Consider the following 21767-nt stretch of genomic DNA (forward strand, 5'->3'; position numbering starts at 1 on the left):
TTTCATTTCGGTTTCCTCTTTTGCTTGTTCTGTGGTTAAGGTAATGTGTACGCGTAAAAGGTGCAAGTTTCTTTGCAGTACATTCCGTTGGAGGGGAGCGCTCGTGCCGTCTCTTTTCCTCTAGCCTTTGTTCCTTTTCGCGCTGTGACTTGTACTATGCTTTAACACAGCCGAAAAAGGGTACAAACGCCCGTCTGGAAGCCTAGACATGTGCTTGTGTGCAGGCCCACCAAACCATGCACGTCGTGGATGGCGTTAGGGGGGGCAGTGCTTCTGGCCCACCACTGCACACAGAGCTGACATCTGACGATTACTTTGAGTTGGTGGTGCAAGAAGCCGAACGAGTGGGCGCCGCTGCTGGAGGCTCTCCTACGAAGAATTTCGAGGACGCGATGCGGTTCCACCGCGAGCTGCAAGAGCGAGAACTGAACTGGCAGAAGGAGTGCAAAGACAAGTGAGTGAGTGAGTGAGTGAGCGAGTCAGAGAACGAGCGTGCGAGCGGGAGAGTGAGTGAGCAAGCCAGAAAATGAGGGAACGAACAAAAAAGCCAGTGACTGAGTGAGGGAGTGAGCTAGCGAATGAGAGAGTGAGGGAGTAAGACGTGGGGAGAGACCGACGTAAAAAGAGTGCAAAAAAACTTAAGGCCGCCCAACTCAATGTGTAAGCTGTCGGAATGAAGAGCAGTGATTCATCATAATGAGCTCTACCGCGGTTTTCCGCTTACTGCTACCACCCCATGCAATTCAAATTCTTGCGCCATCGTAGTGCTCGCGCGCCCCCTGCCTGAAACTGCGTCAGTGGTAGTTCTGTTCTCTTTGTGCTTTTCTCCCCGCACGTGCCGGCGTTGCACTGCCACATTTTGTGTTTGCTATCGTAAAAACCATCCCAACAGGCGTCCTTAACTAAAGAAACGCGGGCGCTGCCGGTTAATTACGTATATTGACCCTCAAATGTGCTTACAGTTTCCATGCGCTAAACAAAGGGAAGATGTATCACAAGTACCAGCGCTTCACGAGTTTTGAACGCTTATGAGTATATAAACCGCTTGACTTTTCAAGTTTCTGGGGTGCGCCACGAACAGCGTCACCCCGGGACGCCGCCTTGGTCTATTAGGTGCAAAAAAATTTAGGCGCTCGCCTTATCGTTCTAGTCCGCTCGCTCGACCCAAGGATATAGAGCGCCAAGGCGGCGTCCCGGGGTAACGCAGTTGAGAGAGAGAGAGAGAGAAAGACTTTATTACGTGATCTTGCGTGGGGAGGGATGAGAGGAAAACCCTCGTCGGGGTATTCTCCCCCCTTCTGCCTAGTCTAGGCCTCGAGGGGTGTTTGGCCAGTGGCCCAGCTCAAGCTACTAAGCTTCCTCCACCCGCGCCGCCCTCCCCGGCACCCTCGGAGTGCGGGGGGAAGGCGCGACCGCAGCGGAGTTCTCCGTTCGCTCTTGCTGGGCCAGGGCTTCCTCGAGCCGCTGGATGGCTTGTCTCTGGGATTCACAGTGCGACGCTGTAGTCATTGTCACTATGTCCGGCGGTAGATCGGACGGGGTAGCGTTCCCACACGGCGTAACATTGTCACTCAAGGTGTCACTGCACTTGAACACGCGCACTGCACCACTGTTCACCTGCCCGCCACCTGATTTCCCGTGTTCCCACAAGATGTGGGAGAGGGTGGCGGGCGCTCGCGCACACACACTGCACATGTAGTCTTGAAAGCGTCCTGGGCACGCATAACAAGCCAGCGCAGCTGTGATCACCGATCTCGTCTGTAGCTATCGGAGCAGTACCTGTTCGTGTCTGTTGAGTCCAGGATGCGGCGGAGGCTGTGTCTTTCGCTGTTCTCTGTAGTGTCTGAGTATGTCTCCATACTCTAGGAGAGGCTCGTGTTCGTCTTCTTTTCCTTGCGCTTCCTGGTCGTCCCTTGCGGCCTGAGAGTTCGAGGGGCGGGGGAGCGCCGCGTGGTGTGTAAGCTCGCGCGCGACGGCGTCCGCCCTCTCGTTTTGGTTGGCCGTTCCGCCGGGTATGGGGCCGACGTGGGCCGGGAACCATCTGAGGTATGTGGTATTCGTTTTCTGACTTGGCAGGATGTGGTGGGCTGGCGGCCCTATGACGCCCTTGCTGAAGTTGATGATAGCTGATTTGGAGTCACTTATTATAGTGGTGATTTTCGGATCGCTCTTCAGTGCTAACGCGATCGCTGCCTCCTCCGCCTGTGTGGCGTCCCGGGCCATGAGGCTTGCGGCATTAAGGGTGGCACCGTCCCTAGCTCGAATCACCACCGCCACGTAAGTTTGGGTCCTGTGCGGGTAGCGGGCAACGTCGACGTACACGGCAGTGTTGTCAGTGTTGTAGGTTTCGGCCAGCGTCCTGGCTTTCGCCTTTCTTCTTTCTTTGTCCCTCTCCGGGTGCATGTTTCTAGGCAGGGGAGTGATGATTAGTTGTTCACACATTGATCTAGGCACCCGTTCGCATAGCTTGGCTTCGTTCCCGTGTTCCTTCCTTTGGTTCCCATGCGTTCTAGTGTGGTTCCGGGTGCGGTGTCCAATCCTGCGTAGTATTTCTCTTCCAGTCGGTGTTGCTTGGAGTCGTGCGATTTGGGCAGATCTCTGAGCTTCACATATTTCGTCCAGGGTGTTTGGACTCCCAGAGTGTCAAGCGCTTTGTTGCTGGTGTATTGTAGCAGTCCAAGGACGACCTTGTATGCTTTCCGGATTGCGGCGTTTATCTTGTCGCGTTCCTGTGCCAGCCATGCGTGGTAGGAGCCGGTATAGGAGATCTGGCTGACTACAAAGGACTGTAGCAAGCGAAGGAGGTTGGCTTCGCGCATGCCTTCGTTGCTTGTGGATATTCTCCTTATCAACCGCGTGGTGGTGTCGATGCTCGTCAGTAGCTTGTTTAGGGCCGTGCGGTTGGTATTCCGGCCCTCATCGATGTGGTATCCGAGCACTCTTATACTTTTGACGTGTGGGATTTGTGTTCCGTCCTGCGCGTGGAGATCGATGCAAGAGGCGCTCTCAGCGGCTTCTCTTCTGCGCGAGCCCGGCGGTGTTAGTATTAGGAGCTCGGACTTTTGCGGTGAGCACTTGACTCCAGTGTCGGCCAGTCCGGCCTCGACCTCATTTATCGCTCGTTGTAGCGATTCTTCGATGTGTCCATTGGTAACTCCGGTCATCCATATGGTGATATCGTCCGCGTATATTGAATGTCTGACTGCTGGAATTTGGATTAGGCGTTCTGCCACTGGGATGAGGACTAGATTGAAGAGGAACGGGGAGATGACAGATCCCTGTGGGGTGCCAGTGCTCCCTCTCTTGCGCTCTTCTAGTTTTGTATTGCCAATTTGTATATTTGCGGTTCTATCCGTGAGAAAGGCCCGGATATATTTGTATGTTCTCTTACCCAGTCCCAGCTTGCTAACTTGCTTGAGGATGGCGGAGTGTTGGACATTATCGAAGGCGCTTTTAAGGTCGAGGCCCAGGATGGCCCTGCAGTCCACCTTGCTCGGCGTCTCGATGACGTCATGCCATAGTTGTAGTATTGCGTCCTGCGTACTGAGTTTGGCTCTAAAGCCCAGCATGGTCGTCGGGTACATGTCATGGTCCTCTAGGTAGCGTTGCCACCTGTTGTTAAGGATATGCTCCAGGACTTTGCCGACGCACGATGTAAGGGAGATAGGTCTGAGGTTGTCGATGCTTGGAGGCTTGTTTGGTTTTGGTATTAGGACTGTCTTGGCGGTTTTCCATTGCTTGGGTAGTACCCCGGTACGCCAGCACTTATTGTAGTATGCCGTTAGTGCCGTTATGGCCGTGTTGTTGAGGTTGCGTAACATCTTGTTATGTATTCGATCCGGTCCTGCTGCTGACTGGCAGTTTAGCGTTTGTGCCGCATTGCGAACTTCCCATTCTTGGATCTCTGCATCCAATTCAGAATTCCGCGGACCTTGGTAGTCAGGGTGGGTGACGATCGGGGTGACTGGCAGGTATTGATTATTCAGTCGTCTTCGTAGCTCTTGATCGCCAAGCGTTTTGGTTGCTGTGTGTATAATTTGGTTGAGCCTGTGCTGCTGGTGGCCTTTGCTTTGCGCTTCGTCCTTTAAATGCCTAAGCCACCTCCAGGCTTTACTGGTGTGTAATTGTCTATTCATTTCGTTACATAGGGCATGCCATTGTTGTGCGCTGAGTTGTCGACTGTGCAACTCAATCGCTTTACCGAGCTGCGCAATCCTTTTCCGCAAGGAGCGGAGGTGCCGGTGTTTCCTCCATCTTCGCTGGAGGGATTGGCGGGCTTCCATCATGTGGACGAGCTTTGAATCGACGCTTCGGATGGTATTGTCGGTGACCACTGTCGTGGTGGCTTCATCGGCAGCTTTAAGTAGGTCACTGGTCCACTGATCAATGTCACCTACAGTGGATGCGGTTGCTTGTTGTCGGAAGATGTTCCAGTCTGTAACTTTGTGACTCTTTTCGTTCATGCCGGGGGTTTTCGTGGCCCGCAGTGGGATCTCCACCTCAATAATGAAATGATCGCTGCCCAGACTCACCCCGGTGTTCTTCCACTTGGGAGTTCTGCCGTCGGGTAGGTAGGCGAAGGCGAGGTCTGGATTAGAGCCACGTGCGACGGATGTACCGATGCGCGAGGGCTGTGTGGGATCGGTGAGAAGTTCGAATTGTGCTGTGGCTGCTTCATCTAACAGGTTCCTGCCCTTTGCTGTGGTGTTGTTGTAACCGGTTACCCTGTGATGTGCATTTAAATCGCCCGCGATGATGGTGGGTGCACCGGCAACTTTCCTAAGTGTTCTCTGAAATAACGTTCCCAAGCGTTGGCTTCTGTGCTTCGGGTTGCTGTAGGTATTGATGACATATAGGGTTTCCTTTCTGTTCTTTCCGACGACCACCTCGGTCCGCACAGTTCGAGGGCCGTGTCCCTTCCAAGGAGGTCGTCGTGTGGTATGTGTATGATTCCCTTGCGGATGAAGGTGCACACCCCTTGCGCCGTACCTCTGGAGCCAGTGCCCGCGCTTGGGGGGGGTAGCCTGTGTTCGATAACCAGGGATTGTTGGCGATCGTTCACTGTGCGTTTCCTGCACCATCACGATATCCGGAGGGGAATCAAGACTTTGAATGTATTGCTGCAGGGCTGCTTTCCGGCACTGTAGGCCATTCGCATTCCAGTGCCATATTTTGATGCTGCCATGTGCTTCTTTACCCATGCTGCTGTGTCGGTTGTTCGGTTGTGCCGGCAGGTTGTTTGCTCAGTAAACTGAGCATTCTTTGTACTTCGAGCAGGGCTTGCTCCACTCCTTTCATGTGGGCGTCCATGCGGGCTTCTAAACTGTCCATGTGTATTCCAATTCTTGTTTCGATCTCCTCTTGACGCTTGATTAGATCCTTCTAGGCCTTTCATTGCTCTGTTGTGTTCAGTGGTCTTGGTGGTCTTCTTTACAATTATTCCTATTGTGGTCTTGTGTGACTTTTCTGCCTGTGGTGTAATTCTGGGGGATTCAGTCCTCTCATTAGCCTCTTCGTCAGCTTTCTCTTCGTCTGCCTGTTGTTGTGTTTGTCGCGCTGTAGTGTTTTCCGCTTCCTCCTCCATCCTTTCTGCGGTCATGTTGTGTGTGTCGTGGTTGCCTTCTGGTTGAGGTGGGGTTGTTGTTTTGCTTGCTTCTCTGAGTGTGAGTGTTTCTATTTGTTTGGTAAGCGTTGCGATGGTTTCGTTTTGAGTCTTTACCATTCTCTCGAGCATGGCAATCCTGTCGTCTCTATCGTCACGTTTGCGACTGACTGATCGCTGTCGCAGCATGTGTTTCGTTTGCTCTGCTGCATTTCCTGCGTTGGCCGTTGCGGCGGCCGCTACTTTGGCCCATGCTGTTGCGTTCTGAGTCTCGCTTTTCAAAGCGCTCCGTGCTGCACTATTTGATCTTTGGCGATTTGCGCCCCTTGCTGACGGCGAGTGATGTAGCTTAGCTGCTCCCTCGAGTTTCGGGAATTCGTCCTTGCGTGAGAGTCTGACTTTAGTTGCAGATGTGGTAGTCTCAGCTGGCTTCCTTGCTTCCCATATTCGTCTCCTTGCCTGGTATGATGTTTTGAAGCGGTTCTTGCATCGCGGATCGCTGGTGGGGTGGTCGCCGTTGCAAAGCTTGCAGCTTGGCTTACAGCTGCTGCCATGTTCTGGGTCTGGGTTTCGCAGCCCACACGCGAAACACGTGTTGACTTCGGGGGTGGGGCAGACGTCCCTACTGTGTCCTATTTGGCCGCAGGTCTTGCATACCTCCCTGTGTTGTCTGTATGCCGTGCATTTGAGCATTACGCCGGCGTACTTGACGTGTGCCGGTATTCTGTCTGCTTCGAAAGCTATGACCACCGCTTCCGATGACCCTATACGGCGGGCCGCTCTAAAGGTGGTGTTATAGGAGTTGCTGAGATGCTTTAGGATGTCTTCCTGTGTATCGTCTTGTGATATGTTATGTATTACACCTTTGACCATGTAGTCCGGAAGGGATCCGTATGCAAATACCTCGTACGCTTTGGTGTCGACGACAATGCATTGTATACGGGCGTATTTCCTGGCTCTTTCGTCATCGGGAGTGCTTATTACGACAATATTCTGTGCTGTGTTTGGGTATAGCGTATCTTCCGCTGCTATTTGGGGGTCGATGCCAGCGGCGTTCGAGATGGCTCGCATGAGCGTGGTAGGCTTAACGCTATCAACTGCCAGTCCACCACGTGGTCTGACGATCACTTTGGCTTCTTCCCTAGCCATGTCTCTGGGCATGCGGGCTGCCTTTTTCATTGTAGCGTTTATCTTCTTAACAAATTGTGCTCTGGTTAGAGAGTTGGTGGACTTACTTCTGGCGACGGTGTCTCCGGTGGCTGTTGAGTCCGTTCGGTTAGGCCTAGTGTCTTCCTCGGTGGTGCGTGTTCGACGGTCGCGGCTGCGTCTGACGTGGAGCCAGATTGCCGGGTCGGTTGTATGTTGTTGTCTTGTTCTGTTTCTTCTTCGGTGCCGTGCACGGTGATCGATGTTCCCCCTCCTTGCGTGCCCAAAATGGGGGCCGCATCGGAGGCGGGCGACGTGTCCATGTCGACGGCGGCGGCCGCAGCTGGTTCGTCGGGCGCCATGCTTCGGGCGGCGGCGGCGGCGGCGGCCGGGGCTGGCCGGTCCGTACCCGAGGCAAGCCTTGTTAGGCTTAACGGGTGATGCACGTTGTGCGAACTTGCAGTGTCCGTGAATTGGCGAAAGAGGGGGTCCGCTCACCAAAATTTTGGTATGAACGTGTTCATCTCGCCGAACTGAGATGCCTCATGAACTCACATTAGCCAGAAACGCAGATTTAACGGCACAATTTACATGATCGACGGAGCCGATGCGAAGTGCGTCCGCTCGCTCCAGCGACCGCAGCGCCTTCCCCAACGCTGTTGATCGCGGCGTACCCCAGAGGCTTCGAAAGCCAAGCGGTTTATATGGTAATAATCATTCAAAACTATGCAAACGCTGGCGCTTGTCATACATCTTCCCGTTGTTTAGCGAAAGAAAACTATACGTGCATTTGAGGAAAAATATACGTAATTACCGGCAGCACCCGCGCTCCTTTACTTAATTATGCCCGTTGAGTAAAATGTGGCAGTCCAACGCCGGCACGTGCGGGGAGAAAAGCACAAACAGAACAGATCTCCAAGTGGCGCAGTTTCAAGCAGGGGGCGCGCAAGCACTGCGAAGGTGGAAAATTGAATTGCATGGGGTGGAGCAGTAATCAGATAACGGCAGTGCAGCCCATTATGGCGAATTACTGCACTGCACTTCCCACTGATTCCACATTGAGTGGCACGGCTTTATTTTATACTTCGGTCCAGCGAGCGAGCCAGGGCGACATGGCGAGCGCTAAAGTGCCCTGGACTTAAAAGATGAATGTTGAAGACCAGAAAGTCGCGTCCTGTCACTACATGTTTGGGCCTATAGGATCGATTGTATACCTTCACGCGACGGCCCGGCCATACTGCACTGTCAACTCTCGTGGACGGAAGAGGGCAGTGGGTGGTTTGGTATTCCTACACGAGCTGATGTGTGTAGAAGCAATCTGAAAACAGGAGTAGCTGTAAGAGTGTATTATTAGACGGGGGTGGCGGTATCGTTGATATTATATTCTCTGAAACAATTCTGGTTGAGCGTTAATCGTCGGCGTTACACTGACACCTTCTTCACCTTGATCCCTCAATCAGCCCAGCACTTGTCCACATTGACATGTTTAATATGGCACTCTATCCCGCTTCAGGTCGACATCACTGATTCGCTCACTCTGGTGCCGTGCAGGGAACTCGAGAAGGAAGGCTTTGCGTGTCTGCGGACGATAGTGCCGGGCTTGAACAAGAGGAGTAGCTGCGTAGCGGTGGTGCAAGAAACGGGCAATTACATAAAACAACTGCACGAGGAGATTCTCGCACGCTTCGGCAAGGTACGTACTGCGGCTCTTTCCTGTTATGGGTTCGTCGTGGTAGTCGCGGCACTCTTCGTAATTGTTATAAAATATACGCTGCACTCTTAATAAGTCGTTGGTACGTTTCACATTTCCGCTTCCTATCAGACAAGTTTATGGTGCGACGCACATGGAGCAAAGTACGAGGGTGATCGTTCCAATGCGGCAAAAGACGCGGGGACGTTAGCTTACCCTTCGTCCGCATGTACCCTGTATATTCTAGTTCATTTTAGCAGCGATTGTTTAATTTTAACATCGAATTACTGAGAGTGAAGAAAAGCACAGGCGGGCGCTGAACAAGCAGCTGAGCGTATTTGTTGCGGCTTGCAAATGAATACGTCTGGCGCGCGCGCACACAAGCACACGCACTCGCACGCACGCACGCACGCACGCACGCACGCGCGCACACACCCTGTAGGAATCACCCTGTTCACCCTGTAGGAATCGTGGACAACCACGTCCCGTGATCCCGAGCCGGCGCGCGCTTCGGGGGCAGACGTGTTCTGCTGAAACCGGGCCGCGCTCCGCTGGTTCGTCCGCGTCCCCCGAGAGATGGCACACCGGCCGTGCGGCTGATAGGCGCGCGGGCGACGCGAACTTGTGCGCGCGGAAGAGGGGAGACGAAGAGAGTCTCGCCGGAGGCCCGGTCGGTTTAGGAGCGGCTGAACACCGCGGCGGTGCGCGTACATGTATCTCAGGTGGGAACTTTGTCGCGCGCCATGAGTGTCTGCCTCCCTTTCGCGGTCACGACACGGACGGCGTGATTCGTGAACGCCGTCGAGCCTTGTGCTCGCATGCTTCGGGATTTCATAAATAAACGGCTGTGCTTCCACCCTACGGTCCACTGTGTTCTCGTATCGGCGAACCTCGCTGGCCTGCCATCGGCTCGGGAGCCCGCGTGGTTGACACGCCGGGAGCTAGCACGGTGGCCTACCTCAGAGTTCTGGCAATGTCCCCGAGGAACCCCTTATATAACCAAAACCCTTTCAAATGGTATCTCACTGTTAACGGTGCACTTGTCATCCTTAACATCCATTTTAAATGCTTCGTATATTTGGCGTGTGACGGCATCCCTGTACTTCTTCATGATGGAGGAAATCTCTAGACGAGGCAAGCAACCGCACGATGCGCAATGAACCGCGAAGCCTCTTCCCGCAAATGCTTTTAGTACGTTCGTGTGCTCACTCAGCCGGTTGTGCACGTATCTTCAGGTTTGCGCAATACACAAGCGACCGCAACGATGTGTGATGTCCTACAGAATTGCCTTATTGCACTAGGGTAACTAAACGTGTGGTATAGTTATTGGTACACGTTTTTTCTCCCTTTGGAACTCGAGGAGAATTGGGGCTACTGTGGTCATACAAGGAAAGAGGACTTGCTGCCATGCCGTTTCAAAAGTACAGCTGCAGAAACAGCGAAGCTATGGACGCAAATGTCTGAAAGCAGGAGGATGGAAACCAGGAGAAGGTAACAAAGGATTCGATCAGCCTATGCGAAGAAGTGGGTCTGGGCAGACTGGCGAAGTCCGTCGTCTGCAAATAAGCTCTACTTGGGGGCCTTATTTTCGGCAAATACTCATAAAGAGGGCGGTCCTCTTCGGGTCATTAACAGGAAAACAGATAATGGCGACACGAGATTGGCAATGAACCAACTGGCCCAACTTCAGGAGATTATTAAGTCTTTGTCGAAGCTTTAATGGAACGCAATGTAGTAGCGCAGTCGCAGCGATGTCGGGAAGGCGAGAACGAGAGCACGCGCCATGCAGCGCACGTGCAGAAAGTTAATGAATGAATGAATTACCTTTATTTAGGAAGAGGCCTGAGGCCCCGGTGGGGGTTAGGTGGAAAGGAAACGGGAAGACCCGTGTTAGAAATATCGATCACATGATGTACTCGTTTAGAGTTCCTCTTCCGGTTAGCTGCAGGCACGGTTTGAGTATTCACATAGGGACTGGTCATTGGTATGGGGAGCACTGTCAGGAAGGTTCACACGAGTACAGTCGCATGCACGAACACTTGAAAAAAACGTGGGAGTCAGTCAGCCACTATACAATTCTGTACAGACCACTTTGTACAGCTAAGTTTTCTACCCTTTCAAGTGTGTGTGCATTGCCTGTAATAAGCTGCAAGGGCTCAGTTAGTGATTGGAAGGCCGCCTGGGACTCTAGGAGTTTCTCTCAGCCACTTGACAATGCTGAACAACACCAAATTAAATGAAAGAGATTGGGGATAGTGTGCGCAGCACAGAAGGTACATTTAGATGCCGAAGCCTGATTTATTGTCCATTTATAAATGACGTCCGGTGTGTAAGCCGCATTCGCATACACCTTCTTGGCGGATACTTCTCGTCTCGATAGCGTCTTTAAAGGTGTCAAAAACCAGGTGGGGAAGCTTCAGCCAATCGTTGTCTGCTGAGTAGCTTGAATCACCGGTACTCTTTTTGCCAGTTGGTAGTGGGTACGTCTCTTTAGGCGGACGCAGAACACTCAGTGATGACGGGGGGGACCAAGGGAGGATTTTGTGCCAGTTCGTTACCCCGCGCTCCTGGTGTATGTACGGGTGTCCAAGCCACGCAGACTTTGATTCCTTTAAAATTTAGTTCTTGTACGGTTTTTAGTATGAAATTGGCTGTAACATTTTGCGTGAAGGCTTTGTTAAGCTCCCTGAGAGCCACGAAAGAGTCTGTTACAACTCAGAATTTCCTTGTTTGTAGTTTTCCTGAGTGATTCTGAATTCTTTGTAGAGCGCCTAATATTCCAAAGATTCCCGCTTCGTCGGTCAGTCCACACGTGTTGGTAATAGTGTGAGACCCATCCAGCTGAGGACGTTCTGGGCACTTCCATGCGATGGCTGCAGCAGTGTCAGTAACGGCAGCATCGGTAAAAAGATCAACATTCCCTTCTTCATTGTCGTTGGACAGTTTTTGCACATATCCTTCCATGGCCTCCGGGTGTCGCCGAGAAATGGGGCGCCGATGAATGATGCCAAGAAAGGGTCTTTGCAATAGTGGAAGCGTTTTCTGGACATTTCTAGGGTCAAATTCTGTTTTTAGAAGATCACACCTTTGTATGGCACGTTCTTGATGAGTATGCTTAAAGTGGTTTTGAAATCGTAGCTGTGTTTCTTCGACCAACTTAATAACAGGTGGTAGAGAGATAGCTTGCTCAAGGAGTTCCGTTCTTGTATGCCTTGGAAGTCCAGTGACCGTCCTGATTAGTGTCCGCTTCAGAATGCCGAGTTCTTTGGCTCACATGAGGCAAGAGTTGTGCTTAGAACCGCCATACTTGTTAGACATTCTTGATATTAGATGAATACTGGAGCTCCATAAGGTACGTAGACGTCGTATCCACGCATTAGGGCTATCACAACTGCTCACTTGTAGGCGCAGCAGTCTAATGGTGTCATTCTTGGAGTCGATACTTGTCTGGTAAATTTCGCCATGGCTTCCCAAGTAAGAAGTCTCAAGTATGGATCACCAATTTTCTTGAGCATCGAGCAATCAGACTAATTCCTCCAGATGAATCACCCACGATGTACTATCTTGACAGAGGAGTTCCGGCGGGGTCTATTCTTGGTGCACTCCTCTTCAACTTAGCTATGAGTAGTATCGCCCGCAAAGTGGAAGAGGACTCAGCCGCTCGCTTTGTATTCTTTGCCGACGATATGGTCGTACGGACTGAAGCGGCGGATTATGACGACAAAGACCTTATGCAAACCGAACTACTAGATGCAGTCTTCAGCCTTGAAACGGCCCTTTTGAACTTCAAATTGAATCTTTCCCCAAACAAAACTGAGTTTCTTAGCATTGATGGCGAACGCTCAACAAATCTAGGGGAAGTAAAAAAAATGTTCTTGCGTTTTTGCAGAAAGTTTAAATAACGTTTCATCCAGATGGTCATATAGGCGAAGCTTTTCTCAAGTATTTTATCTGGTGGCAGTGTTATACATGTCAGTATGATTGAGCAAAAAGTAAACATTAGGCATATTGCAGGCACGACATCAATACCTACGTGATATTTGCACTGTTCTTGCACATAATCAGCAGTTTTTTGTTGTCGTCAGAGAAATACAACTTAACAGGTCTCGACTCGCCCGTACTGTTTTTACCGCTCCGGTGTACCCTTTCAACTGATTTTGTTGCCACGGCCAGTTTGGCACCGAACACACGGTTCGAAACAGGCTCACTTGGACCTATATGTATAAATACCTACATGAATATAGATATAGAGATAAATATCTTATAAATATAAATATAAATATAAATAAAAATAACTATATCGTGGCGTCGGCTCCTGTCTTCTAAGTCGCCCAGTTTTTTTGTTTTTTTTCTGTGCCGCGATTACCTTCTTTAGGGATAATACTTCGATTTCTATTCAGGTATCTCCTCCGTATGGAGAGCTATGGTTTCTAACGTATCATTTATTTTGGGGAATTTATAATTCACCGTACACACTAAACTTTTCACTCCCGTTTTGCCAAAAAAGGGGCGTGTAGCTCAAGTGAAAAAAGCATTTTGGGAGGCCGTTACACCCTTTTTCTTGAATCTCAACACCCATATTGGTATGAGTTCACCTCGTTTGTGCAGAAAAAGGGGTGTTGACCGGCTTCAAGAGCCTTAGTTTTTGTGAAATGATGTTGAAAGGGCGGGGAAAACGTAATCAGTTGAAGAAAAAAAAAACAGCGGAGCCGGGCGGTCGACCTAGCCTCTTGCGGTGTTCAAAAGTTTTCCGAGGTTTTGCTAGGCTTTGCCAAGTTTGATAAACTTTGGTAAGCCTTGCGATCGTCTTGCTTGGCTAGGCTAAGTTCTGAGGGGTGATGCCTAGTTTAGTAGGACTTTAAAAGCCCTTTACAGTGTGTCCGCTACACTGACAGCGGATACAACATGGAACTAGCTAAGCAGAACCCTAGCACTGATGTTTCAACAGCCTTGCACCACAGGTGCAAGCTGCACGAAGATTTCTGAGTTTATTATGTACGAAAAGACTAATGCCTTAAAGGGAAGGTGAAGCGGTTTTAGAATTAAAAGAAAAGTTGATTAGCAGCAAGTACACATTGAATAGTTCATGTGTACGAAATATTTTCGCAATACATGCAATAGAAGCGGCGCAATGAGCAAACAAAAGTGGCCCGATGCCCCGCCCCCATCTCGCCGCGCGATGCCGGAAGACCGAAGAGCGCAGGCGAAAACCGGCTGAAAAACGTCATACCTGGACTTCCGGCCGGATCGGCCGCCTCGGCCATGCTCTTTTAGCCGTGTTTCCTTGCGAATGATACTTGTTGTTGTTGTGGTTGATAGCACTCATTTGTACAATTTTCGTGTTCAAAAAGTGTGCACGAACGCCAAACGAGGCATACGTTATCATGCCGTATTCCTAAGCAGAATAATGCCACGCCGGGATGCTTGATAACATGCGGAAGCGAGAGCCGAGGTGGCTGTGCTTGATGGCAGAGAATATACCACACTACGTTAAATACTTTGTAAACCGCTCCAATGCGTTTTTTTTTTTATGCGACGGACGTGAATGTTCACATTAGATTCTAGATTTAGGAAGGATGGGGAATACTGCTGTACTTTGGCCGGGGATGTTTAGTTCCATTCCAGAAACCAAGTCACATTTCTTCAGGAAATACTTGTTTCGTTAAACGCGTCGGTTTTCTTTCCCTATGGGCTCAGGACAGTGTTCAAAAAAAGTTTTTTGGCGAAACTAAAACAAGGGGCCAATCCTGATAGAAGTTCTCTCCCGGCTAAGAGGTAAACAGTATTCCTACAAAGTAAAAGAACCAAGACAAAAAGATTACTTATTTTGCAAGTATACATGTCACGATAAGGTGATGTTTGTCTGGAATTAAAAAAAAAAAACACCACTCCGAACCACCACCGTGCCATAATTTGTGTTGACTGCGGGGGCATAATTTTTTGCCCAAGATTCCGTGTGGCTGCATATTATAACCTGGCAAGCACTAGCAAGCACACTTGAGGTTCAGTGACACTTGTCACTGAACCTCAAGTGTGCTCCTGTGATAGTCGGTATATATATAATGATGATACTAAAAAAATTAGGAGTTAAGAGTAAATATACGGCCTCTGTCCGACTAGCGCGGTAAATGCTTAAATCTAGAAATGCTGAAACAGGCCAACGATTCATTATCACAAAATGTTGGTGATTGTTACCTAAAATAACGTAACTACAACGTAACTGCCTTGTCCGACTGGTGTTCGATTCCCGGCCGCGGCGGCCGCTTTTCTGATGGAGGCGAAAAGCAAAAACACCCGTGTGTACGAGATTTCGGCGCACGTTAAAGATCCCCAGGTGGTCAAAATTAATCCGGAGCCCTCCACTACGGCGCGCCTCATCGCCTGCGTTGCGTCGGCGCGTAAAACCCCACAATCAGAATCATTGTCCGACTGGTCTGTTAATCATAACGAGGTGGCCGTAATATTGTAGCAGAATGCGCAACGCACAAGCGAAAATCAAGCCCTACTACAGCCAATAATGCTGAGCAGGAACTAGTATGCTGCAGTGTTTTCAGAATAAATGCATGTGAAGCAGTAAGACGCCACTCATCGAAGTGCAGCTAGCAATCGCGGATGCGCCGTAGCGCCGCTGCCGAAATGGCGCGCGCGTGTAGGTCTGTGTACGGGGGTGAGTAACGGGGCTGGGGTGGACGACAACGAACAAAGGAAATGCGGAAGCAGAGTCTGCTTGTCGGTTTATGCGTGTACCGGCAAGATGTGTCTCGCATATACGTTTACAGCGCATGAACGCTATTTTTTCGCGCAGTGCACGTGCTTTTCGCTACCAGTAGATTGTTTATAAAACGCCCATTAATCTTCGGCATAAATGGTTTTGTGTATAATAAGAAACAGTTAAGGCAGTACCTAATATTAACATAGGGTATAAAATCCCCTTATGCTGGTTGCCTAATTCAAAAATATTTTGATGGAACCCACTAGTCGACGTCACAGTTACTGCTTTGGGGTTCTCTGTCGTGTAAAAGAAATTTTAGCTCCAAGATAATTAAACCAACAGCACGGGAAATTATAAAACAAACTTCCAGTCATGTGCGAAAATTAAACTGCAAGCTAAATTGCCGCAAAGGCAACCGTGCGATCGCTCGCAATGCTTCCGACAACCCGCGCGGCCGAAGGGTGTCCTCCTTTGACGTCATGACGGGCGCAACCAATCAGGGACGTCAAAAGACGAAAAGCGCGCGTCTTTCAGACGGAGCCGCGCTTTTTGCAAGATAAATGCCGCTTGGACTCATGTACGATAAATTTCAATGTGATATTCGGAATCAGCGCGCAAGAAACTATATAACTGTTAATCTAACTCAATTTTTTTGGAAAGCGCTTCAGCTTCCCTTTAAAATTGGCATAGTAGCAGGTGCACATACGCATGCGCCCCTCGTGCTAACACTCGAACAGGATGCAAAGCCGGCTTCACTCTTTTATTACCCTACCTGAGGTGGTGCACCTTTTACAGGCGGCGCAGTTTTTTTGTGTATTTTTTTCTTACGCCACAGAACCTAGCCCAAGCGGAGAGGGCTCCGATGGTTATAAAGTATGCAAAATTCATGTTGCTTTCAACATCATGAGGTACAATGCATCCCTCCGCTGGTAGATATCGTTCAGTCTACCCAGGTAAAAGTGTATAAAATACCTCCAAAACGGGAGATCTTCTACACCTTTTTTCTTAGTTGGCGGTCTTTCACACCTTTTTTCTTAGTTTCTCACACCCTAATTTGTAGCTCTACACCATTATGGTAGAAAGGCTGTTGAAATAGTGAACACCCTCTTTGACGGGTGTTGAAATGGTGTGGAATAGGCGTTTGGAATTTAATGAAATTCTGACTTATTGAGCATAACTACCCTAGGATTCGCATGATGGCTTGTATATGATCCCATTAAAAACCATAATTTCAAATTTTGCGCTAAAATATATTTTTTTACGACAAGTCTCCCGACTCCGTCAGAGGACATTCCTCTGCAGACTATAAAATCAAAAAGAGTAGAACTTTTTCTAAGTACGTACTCGCTCTCCCCATACATCCCATTGGTTTTCCTGATCAATTCGTTTGTGGTCGAAATGTGGCATGTGCGTGCTGAATCTGCTTTTATGTAATGCTGCGCTCTCAGCGGGCCCACATTGCCAAGCGTATCTGCGCTGCCCACACCCTAATTTTTGGCTGTCTCGGCTATCTATACCCTGATTTTAGGGAGTTCATTAGCACACCCTTTTCTTATCCTCACACCCTTTTTAGCCAAAACGCCCAACGGTGCGACCCGGCACAATAGTTCTACACCTTTTTCGGTCGAAGAGGGTGTAAAAAATTGTAGTGCAAACTTTTTAATGGCTTTTGCGACTCTATCACGATATCCATCGAGCAGTGCAGGGCTGTTTGCATTTTGCTAATACGTTTCACATACGCTCTACATCACCGGCAAGCAACATTAATGACACAGGAAATGTAATAGCAGATAGTAAGAGTATTAACAGCAATTCATCATGATTGCCAATTCGGTGGTAGCGACTAATTGGGGAATTCGTCAAGACCGACAAATAAACCGCAATGAATGCTGCCTGGTGAAGGACAGCATCAATGCGGTCTACTACGTCGTGTTACACGGGTTTTGAATGGTCGTACCCCACAAAGTGCTGGAGTCAACTACTGTGCGCACTAGACATGTCTACCGGGAATCGCCAAGTGCTGCGCTAGAGCAAAGTATTTGGTCTGGTGGCTTTCTATTCACACTGGCATAAATAATCCTATTCCTACGGAATCTTCTCCAATCGGATGGTGCCTGCGGAGCCAGCGGAGTTTTCGTAGAAGCCTTCGAAGAGAGTTGAAATGAACTCTTTCCTGTATACAGGGGCGTGGTTGCTAAACAGGACCTACTACGGTAAAGTTAATCCTCAGTGGGTAAATCTCGTACGCCTGACTGGCTTGGAATTCACTATGAACTCTCAGTCGGTCAGTTTTGCCGAAGCAAAGACATGGAAATGGGTATTACGGGCAATGGCGTGCTGTTTTCATAGGAACATGAGAGGGCTTGCTGAAGATTCCAGACAATGTGGGTTCAAACTTGGGACATCTCATTCCCGCTGCCATGAAAGGAACGGCTAGGCAGGAACCGTTAATGTGACCAAAGGTTTCCTTTACACGAATCTCCTATGCATGCCATGAGGCTTCCGGCGCACTGGATTCAATCATTCCACTTCACGCCACTCGACCAGGTGTTGCGGTGGCGGGAGCGGAATGCTTTCAAACGGTTTTAAAACTACAGCGCGTGTGTGAAATTTACTTTAGGTGACAGGGGATTCCAGGTGTGTACATAAGACGTTGAAAATATTTTGACAATGGCAAAGGTTTCGTGCAGTTGGATTTTAAAAGGGACAAAGCATTTGTTGGCCGTTGCAAGCACATAAAAGCACTCACTTAGGTCGTAGCAGCACCAGTGTGCTTGCAACACGTAGGCGGGGCAGGAAAAGCAGAAACGTCCTTGTTTACAAGATTTCTGCGCACGCTAACGATCCCCAGGTGGTCAAAATTAACCCGGACCCCTCCACTACGACGCGCCTCATCGCCTGCGTTGCGTCCGCGCGTTATACCCCACAATCGATAAATGAGTGTGAGCGGGGCAGCGGGGTGCAGCACCCAGAGAAGGTGCACATGAAACAATTGCGCAGAAGTAGTGGCGATTCATACAGCATGCGCAGCCGATGCACAATGTCTACGCACCTGTTTGACGTGCCCTCTCTTCAGAAACGGCAGGATGGGCTCAGCCTTCATCTATAGAGCCAGTAGATTCAACAGGGCAGCCAAGAACAAAATGATCTCTTTCCCTGCACCTTCCTCCCTGCCCTTTTTCCTGCGGAGAATCTTACGACTGTTTGATTTCATTTCACACCACCCGACGTCGCGGCAGAATTTATTCTGGCTTTGAAATTACCGTGATTGTCTAGGAGAAAATTATTTTGGCGTACGGAGAGTCCACCCTGTGGCAGTACCGGATGTCGGAGGGTTAAAGCGAGCGTGCGCGTAAGCCATCGACAAATTCACTTCAAAAGAAGAAGGTAATTGAGGAATAATGGGAGACGAAATTGTAAATGAGTATGTGCTCCATTTTGTAGTAATGACGTAGATTGTGAATCTTTCTACAGCAATACTAGCTTAACTTCCTTATTGCACTTGAGCCTGTTATTGTATGATGTTATTATTGGTTTTGTACGCCTTAGAAAAGAGCTCGCACGCCATAGAAAATCTTTATTCGGCAGTTGATACAGTGAAAACTGCTTTCTTATGAGAGTCAACATGACATTTGCCGTATTTGTGAGAACCGTCAGAGCATTTGCGGGAGCGGGGTGAAAATTTCGTCATCGTGAACAATTTTCGAAAACCGGAGGCTTCACGTCAGCTAGGAGACACCGAAGGCCCGCACGTCGTGGTTTTCCCCGTGGCATTTTCTTCTATCGTCGTTCACTATTTCGTACGCAAGGAAGAGCGAGACATTTTACAAGATCGCTGTTCTAATGCACTTTCGTTCGTTACTTCCAGCGTATCATGAAACCGTTCAACGTTTAAAAAAAGTACACGGGACAGCTCTCAGTGATGAGTGCGGCCAAGTACAGTCAGCCTCTCAGCAACCAGAACGCACCGATGCAGGGTGTTCCTCCACGGCATCCGCGCTCCCTGCCTTAATGTACTCCACAGCAACTTTTTAGATGCGACGCATCTCTTGCTCTGAGACATGTTCCTCCTGCGTCGGCGGCGTTCCCACGCCACCTGAACACGCGCGCCTCTCCTCCGCTCTTCTCTCCGACAGCTTTGCGCAACACTCTCGCTCCGTCTCATTAAAAGGATGCCAGAAATAATTAAGATGAAGAAACGAGGTATTTTTTGCGGACATGTAATTAAAATAAACGACTTCATAGTACAACGACCATAAGTAGAATTAAGTTATAATAATAATAGGACTTAGATAGAAGAACAACAAAACAAGGAGGGATGGCAGGCGATGGGGCAAAAGTCCAATTTGGAGGGTAGGATTCCTCTGCCTGCATTTAATGCCATCTCCTTCCTTACACCATAACAACTTTTTATATAAATACATCACATATATGGGTCATTTAGGTAATAAGTGTTAGCATTAGCTGAAGCATATGAAAGTGAAATGAAGAATATAAGCAAAACACATTCAACCAAGAACTCCAGATTTGTACATGACCAAGAACAAGAAAAGCAGCAACATCCAAGAGTGAAGATCGAAGTCGATTCAAGTTTTATAGTTAATGAAAACTTTCATTGTTATTTTAGAGCATCAAGTAATGCTTTGTATGTTTGTTATTCTGACATTTTTCGTTTTGAGAAAATAATAAATAAAAGCCCGCTGATTTTGCCCGTTATTTGGCTGTGGTCGCTGATGGTGAACATCACTTTTCTTAATTTCGTTTCTCTTATTTCATCCCAACTTTTTACCCACTATATCATTCCTTAATTTTCTTCTCTTTATCTACTCTATATTCTTTCTTTATACCTGCGATACTTTTGTGGTGCGGGTCTGGAGTCTCTTCTCCATCTCACAATCTGTCCCTATCATAAACAGCTGCGTGCTTCGCTCCGCTCGTGCCTGCTCCGGCGCGCAAGTGCGCGCATGCGCGACTCTCCTCCGGTGTGTCCTCTCCTTCAGGCGCTGTGAATATAAAGCGGGTAGCGCGCTGCGGCGGTTCAGCCAGCGCTCGCTCTCGTTCGACGCCGCGTGCCTTTGCTTGACGACTCCGTGCTTGACTTGATTCTTCCGATGATTCCGTGGGGAAGCGGCGGTCCCTTCAGCGAGTGGGCTGACACAATCCAATACCAGCGTCAGCGCAAACGCTTAAGGCAACGTTACGACGAATTGAACCCCCCGATGCGGCGCATCACATCAGGGTTCCCTCGCGGGAAGTTGGGCGTAATTTTCATGCGCATTGCTTCCAGCCTCTGTTTCCACTTGTCAGCTTTAATGGCACCGAAAGGTGTATTTCAAAGGAAGCACAGAAGGGCAGTGCACGACGTGTTCCGCGTGAGACTCCTCCCTTTCATGCTAGGATTAAATGGCCTTGAGTGCAGTAACTGTATTCACGAATGGGCGTGTATTTTGGGTTGTTGCTGGTTTTGGCTCCTTTTGATGTGTCCACGTTTTTGTTCTTTTTCCTCAACAGGAGAAGTACGAAAAAATGCAACAGGATTTTGCTCGTAAGGTATCGGAGCTTCGGGAATCGGGCGAGGACATCTGACTGAACCCAGTGGACGGCCTGAGGACCAGCGAGAAACTAATCATACGCTGTGGCTTCTCCCGTCTTGCACTTCTTTCGCTTACTTCTCTTCTGCTCTCGCACAATATTGTTTGGTGTTTGAATTGGCGTCTTCACTTATGCACCCGCAACTTGTACTCGTTCGCCCTCTAAATCTTCTGCGGAAATCCTCATTGGATTGGCAGTATGTACAAATAAATAAAGCACGTCACGTCCTCTGCCTACGGGCGGCTCATCTCCCTCAAAAGACGCCTAGGTTCCGCCTCATCACATATCAAGTTGTTAGCATATAAAACATTTGTCCGATCGGTCCTTGAATACACGAGCGCCATCTGGTTTCTGTAGACCAACCAACTTCAAACTAAAAAGAACGTGTTCAAAGAAAAGCAATTAGGTTCATCTTGATAAATATAAGAGAACCGACTTTCCCTCGGAACTACAAGAGAAAGCAGGCATACCCACTCTTTAAAACCAAGTGCTATCCGCTATACTAAAACTTGTGCACCCGTTTATCCAAAACCAGCTAAATATCGTCACTTCCAAATATTTCTCCCTTTAAAAAATCAGATACACATCAGAAGCACTTAATCACTCTACCTGAAACCCTATTTTGCGCCGACTGCTTGAAATACTCATTGTTTCCTCGTGCCATAAGGGAGTAGAACAGCCTTGATGCATTGATCACTAGCAGTTCACCACTACATCAATTTTTGTAATTAGTAGAAATACGCTTCAACCAAACGTAAACAAGTTAGATGCGTCTGTTTTGAACTGCTTCCTGAGTTACTGTAGTGAAGTTTTTATACTTTTTACGTATTTGACACGTTTATACACGTGTTTATGAAAACTTTGTTGTTTAACAAAGCTACCTCATAGGAAATGTGTTAATCTTCGCCAACTGTTCGTATTCTGCATACCCTGGTTTAAACGACTCAAGTGTGCTCTTTAACAATGCTCAATGCAGTTTCTTTTGTTTGACAAACTGATGTATGTATTTCACTGTTGCCGTTCTG

At 48.9% G+C, this 21767-nt stretch overlaps 1 protein-coding gene across 3 annotated transcripts in view; it reads left to right on the forward strand.

The window, feature by feature from the left end:
* LOC144161927 (uncharacterized) overlaps positions 1–20965 on the forward strand; it is a 53212-nt gene extending 32247 nt beyond the window's left edge. For all 3 annotated transcript variants that reach the window (XM_077692485.1, XM_077692487.1, XM_077692486.1), the window contains 3 exons: positions 225–454; positions 8300–8441; positions 20662–20965. In XM_077692485.1, the coding sequence (XP_077548611.1) occupies positions 225–454; positions 8300–8441; positions 20662–20736 (447 nt within the window). In that variant the 3' untranslated portion in view covers positions 20737–20965. The remainder of the gene's footprint in view (positions 1–224; positions 455–8299; positions 8442–20661) is intronic.
* The last annotated feature ends 802 nt before the right edge of the window (positions 20966–21767 follow it).

This window comes from Haemaphysalis longicornis, unplaced genomic scaffold (assembly GCF_048455015.1).
Source record: "Haemaphysalis longicornis isolate Haplotype H1 unplaced genomic scaffold, Haemaphysalis longicornis Haplotype H1 scaffold_12, whole genome shotgun sequence".
Classification (NCBI taxonomy): Eukaryota; Metazoa; Arthropoda; class Arachnida; order Ixodida; family Ixodidae; genus Haemaphysalis; species Haemaphysalis longicornis.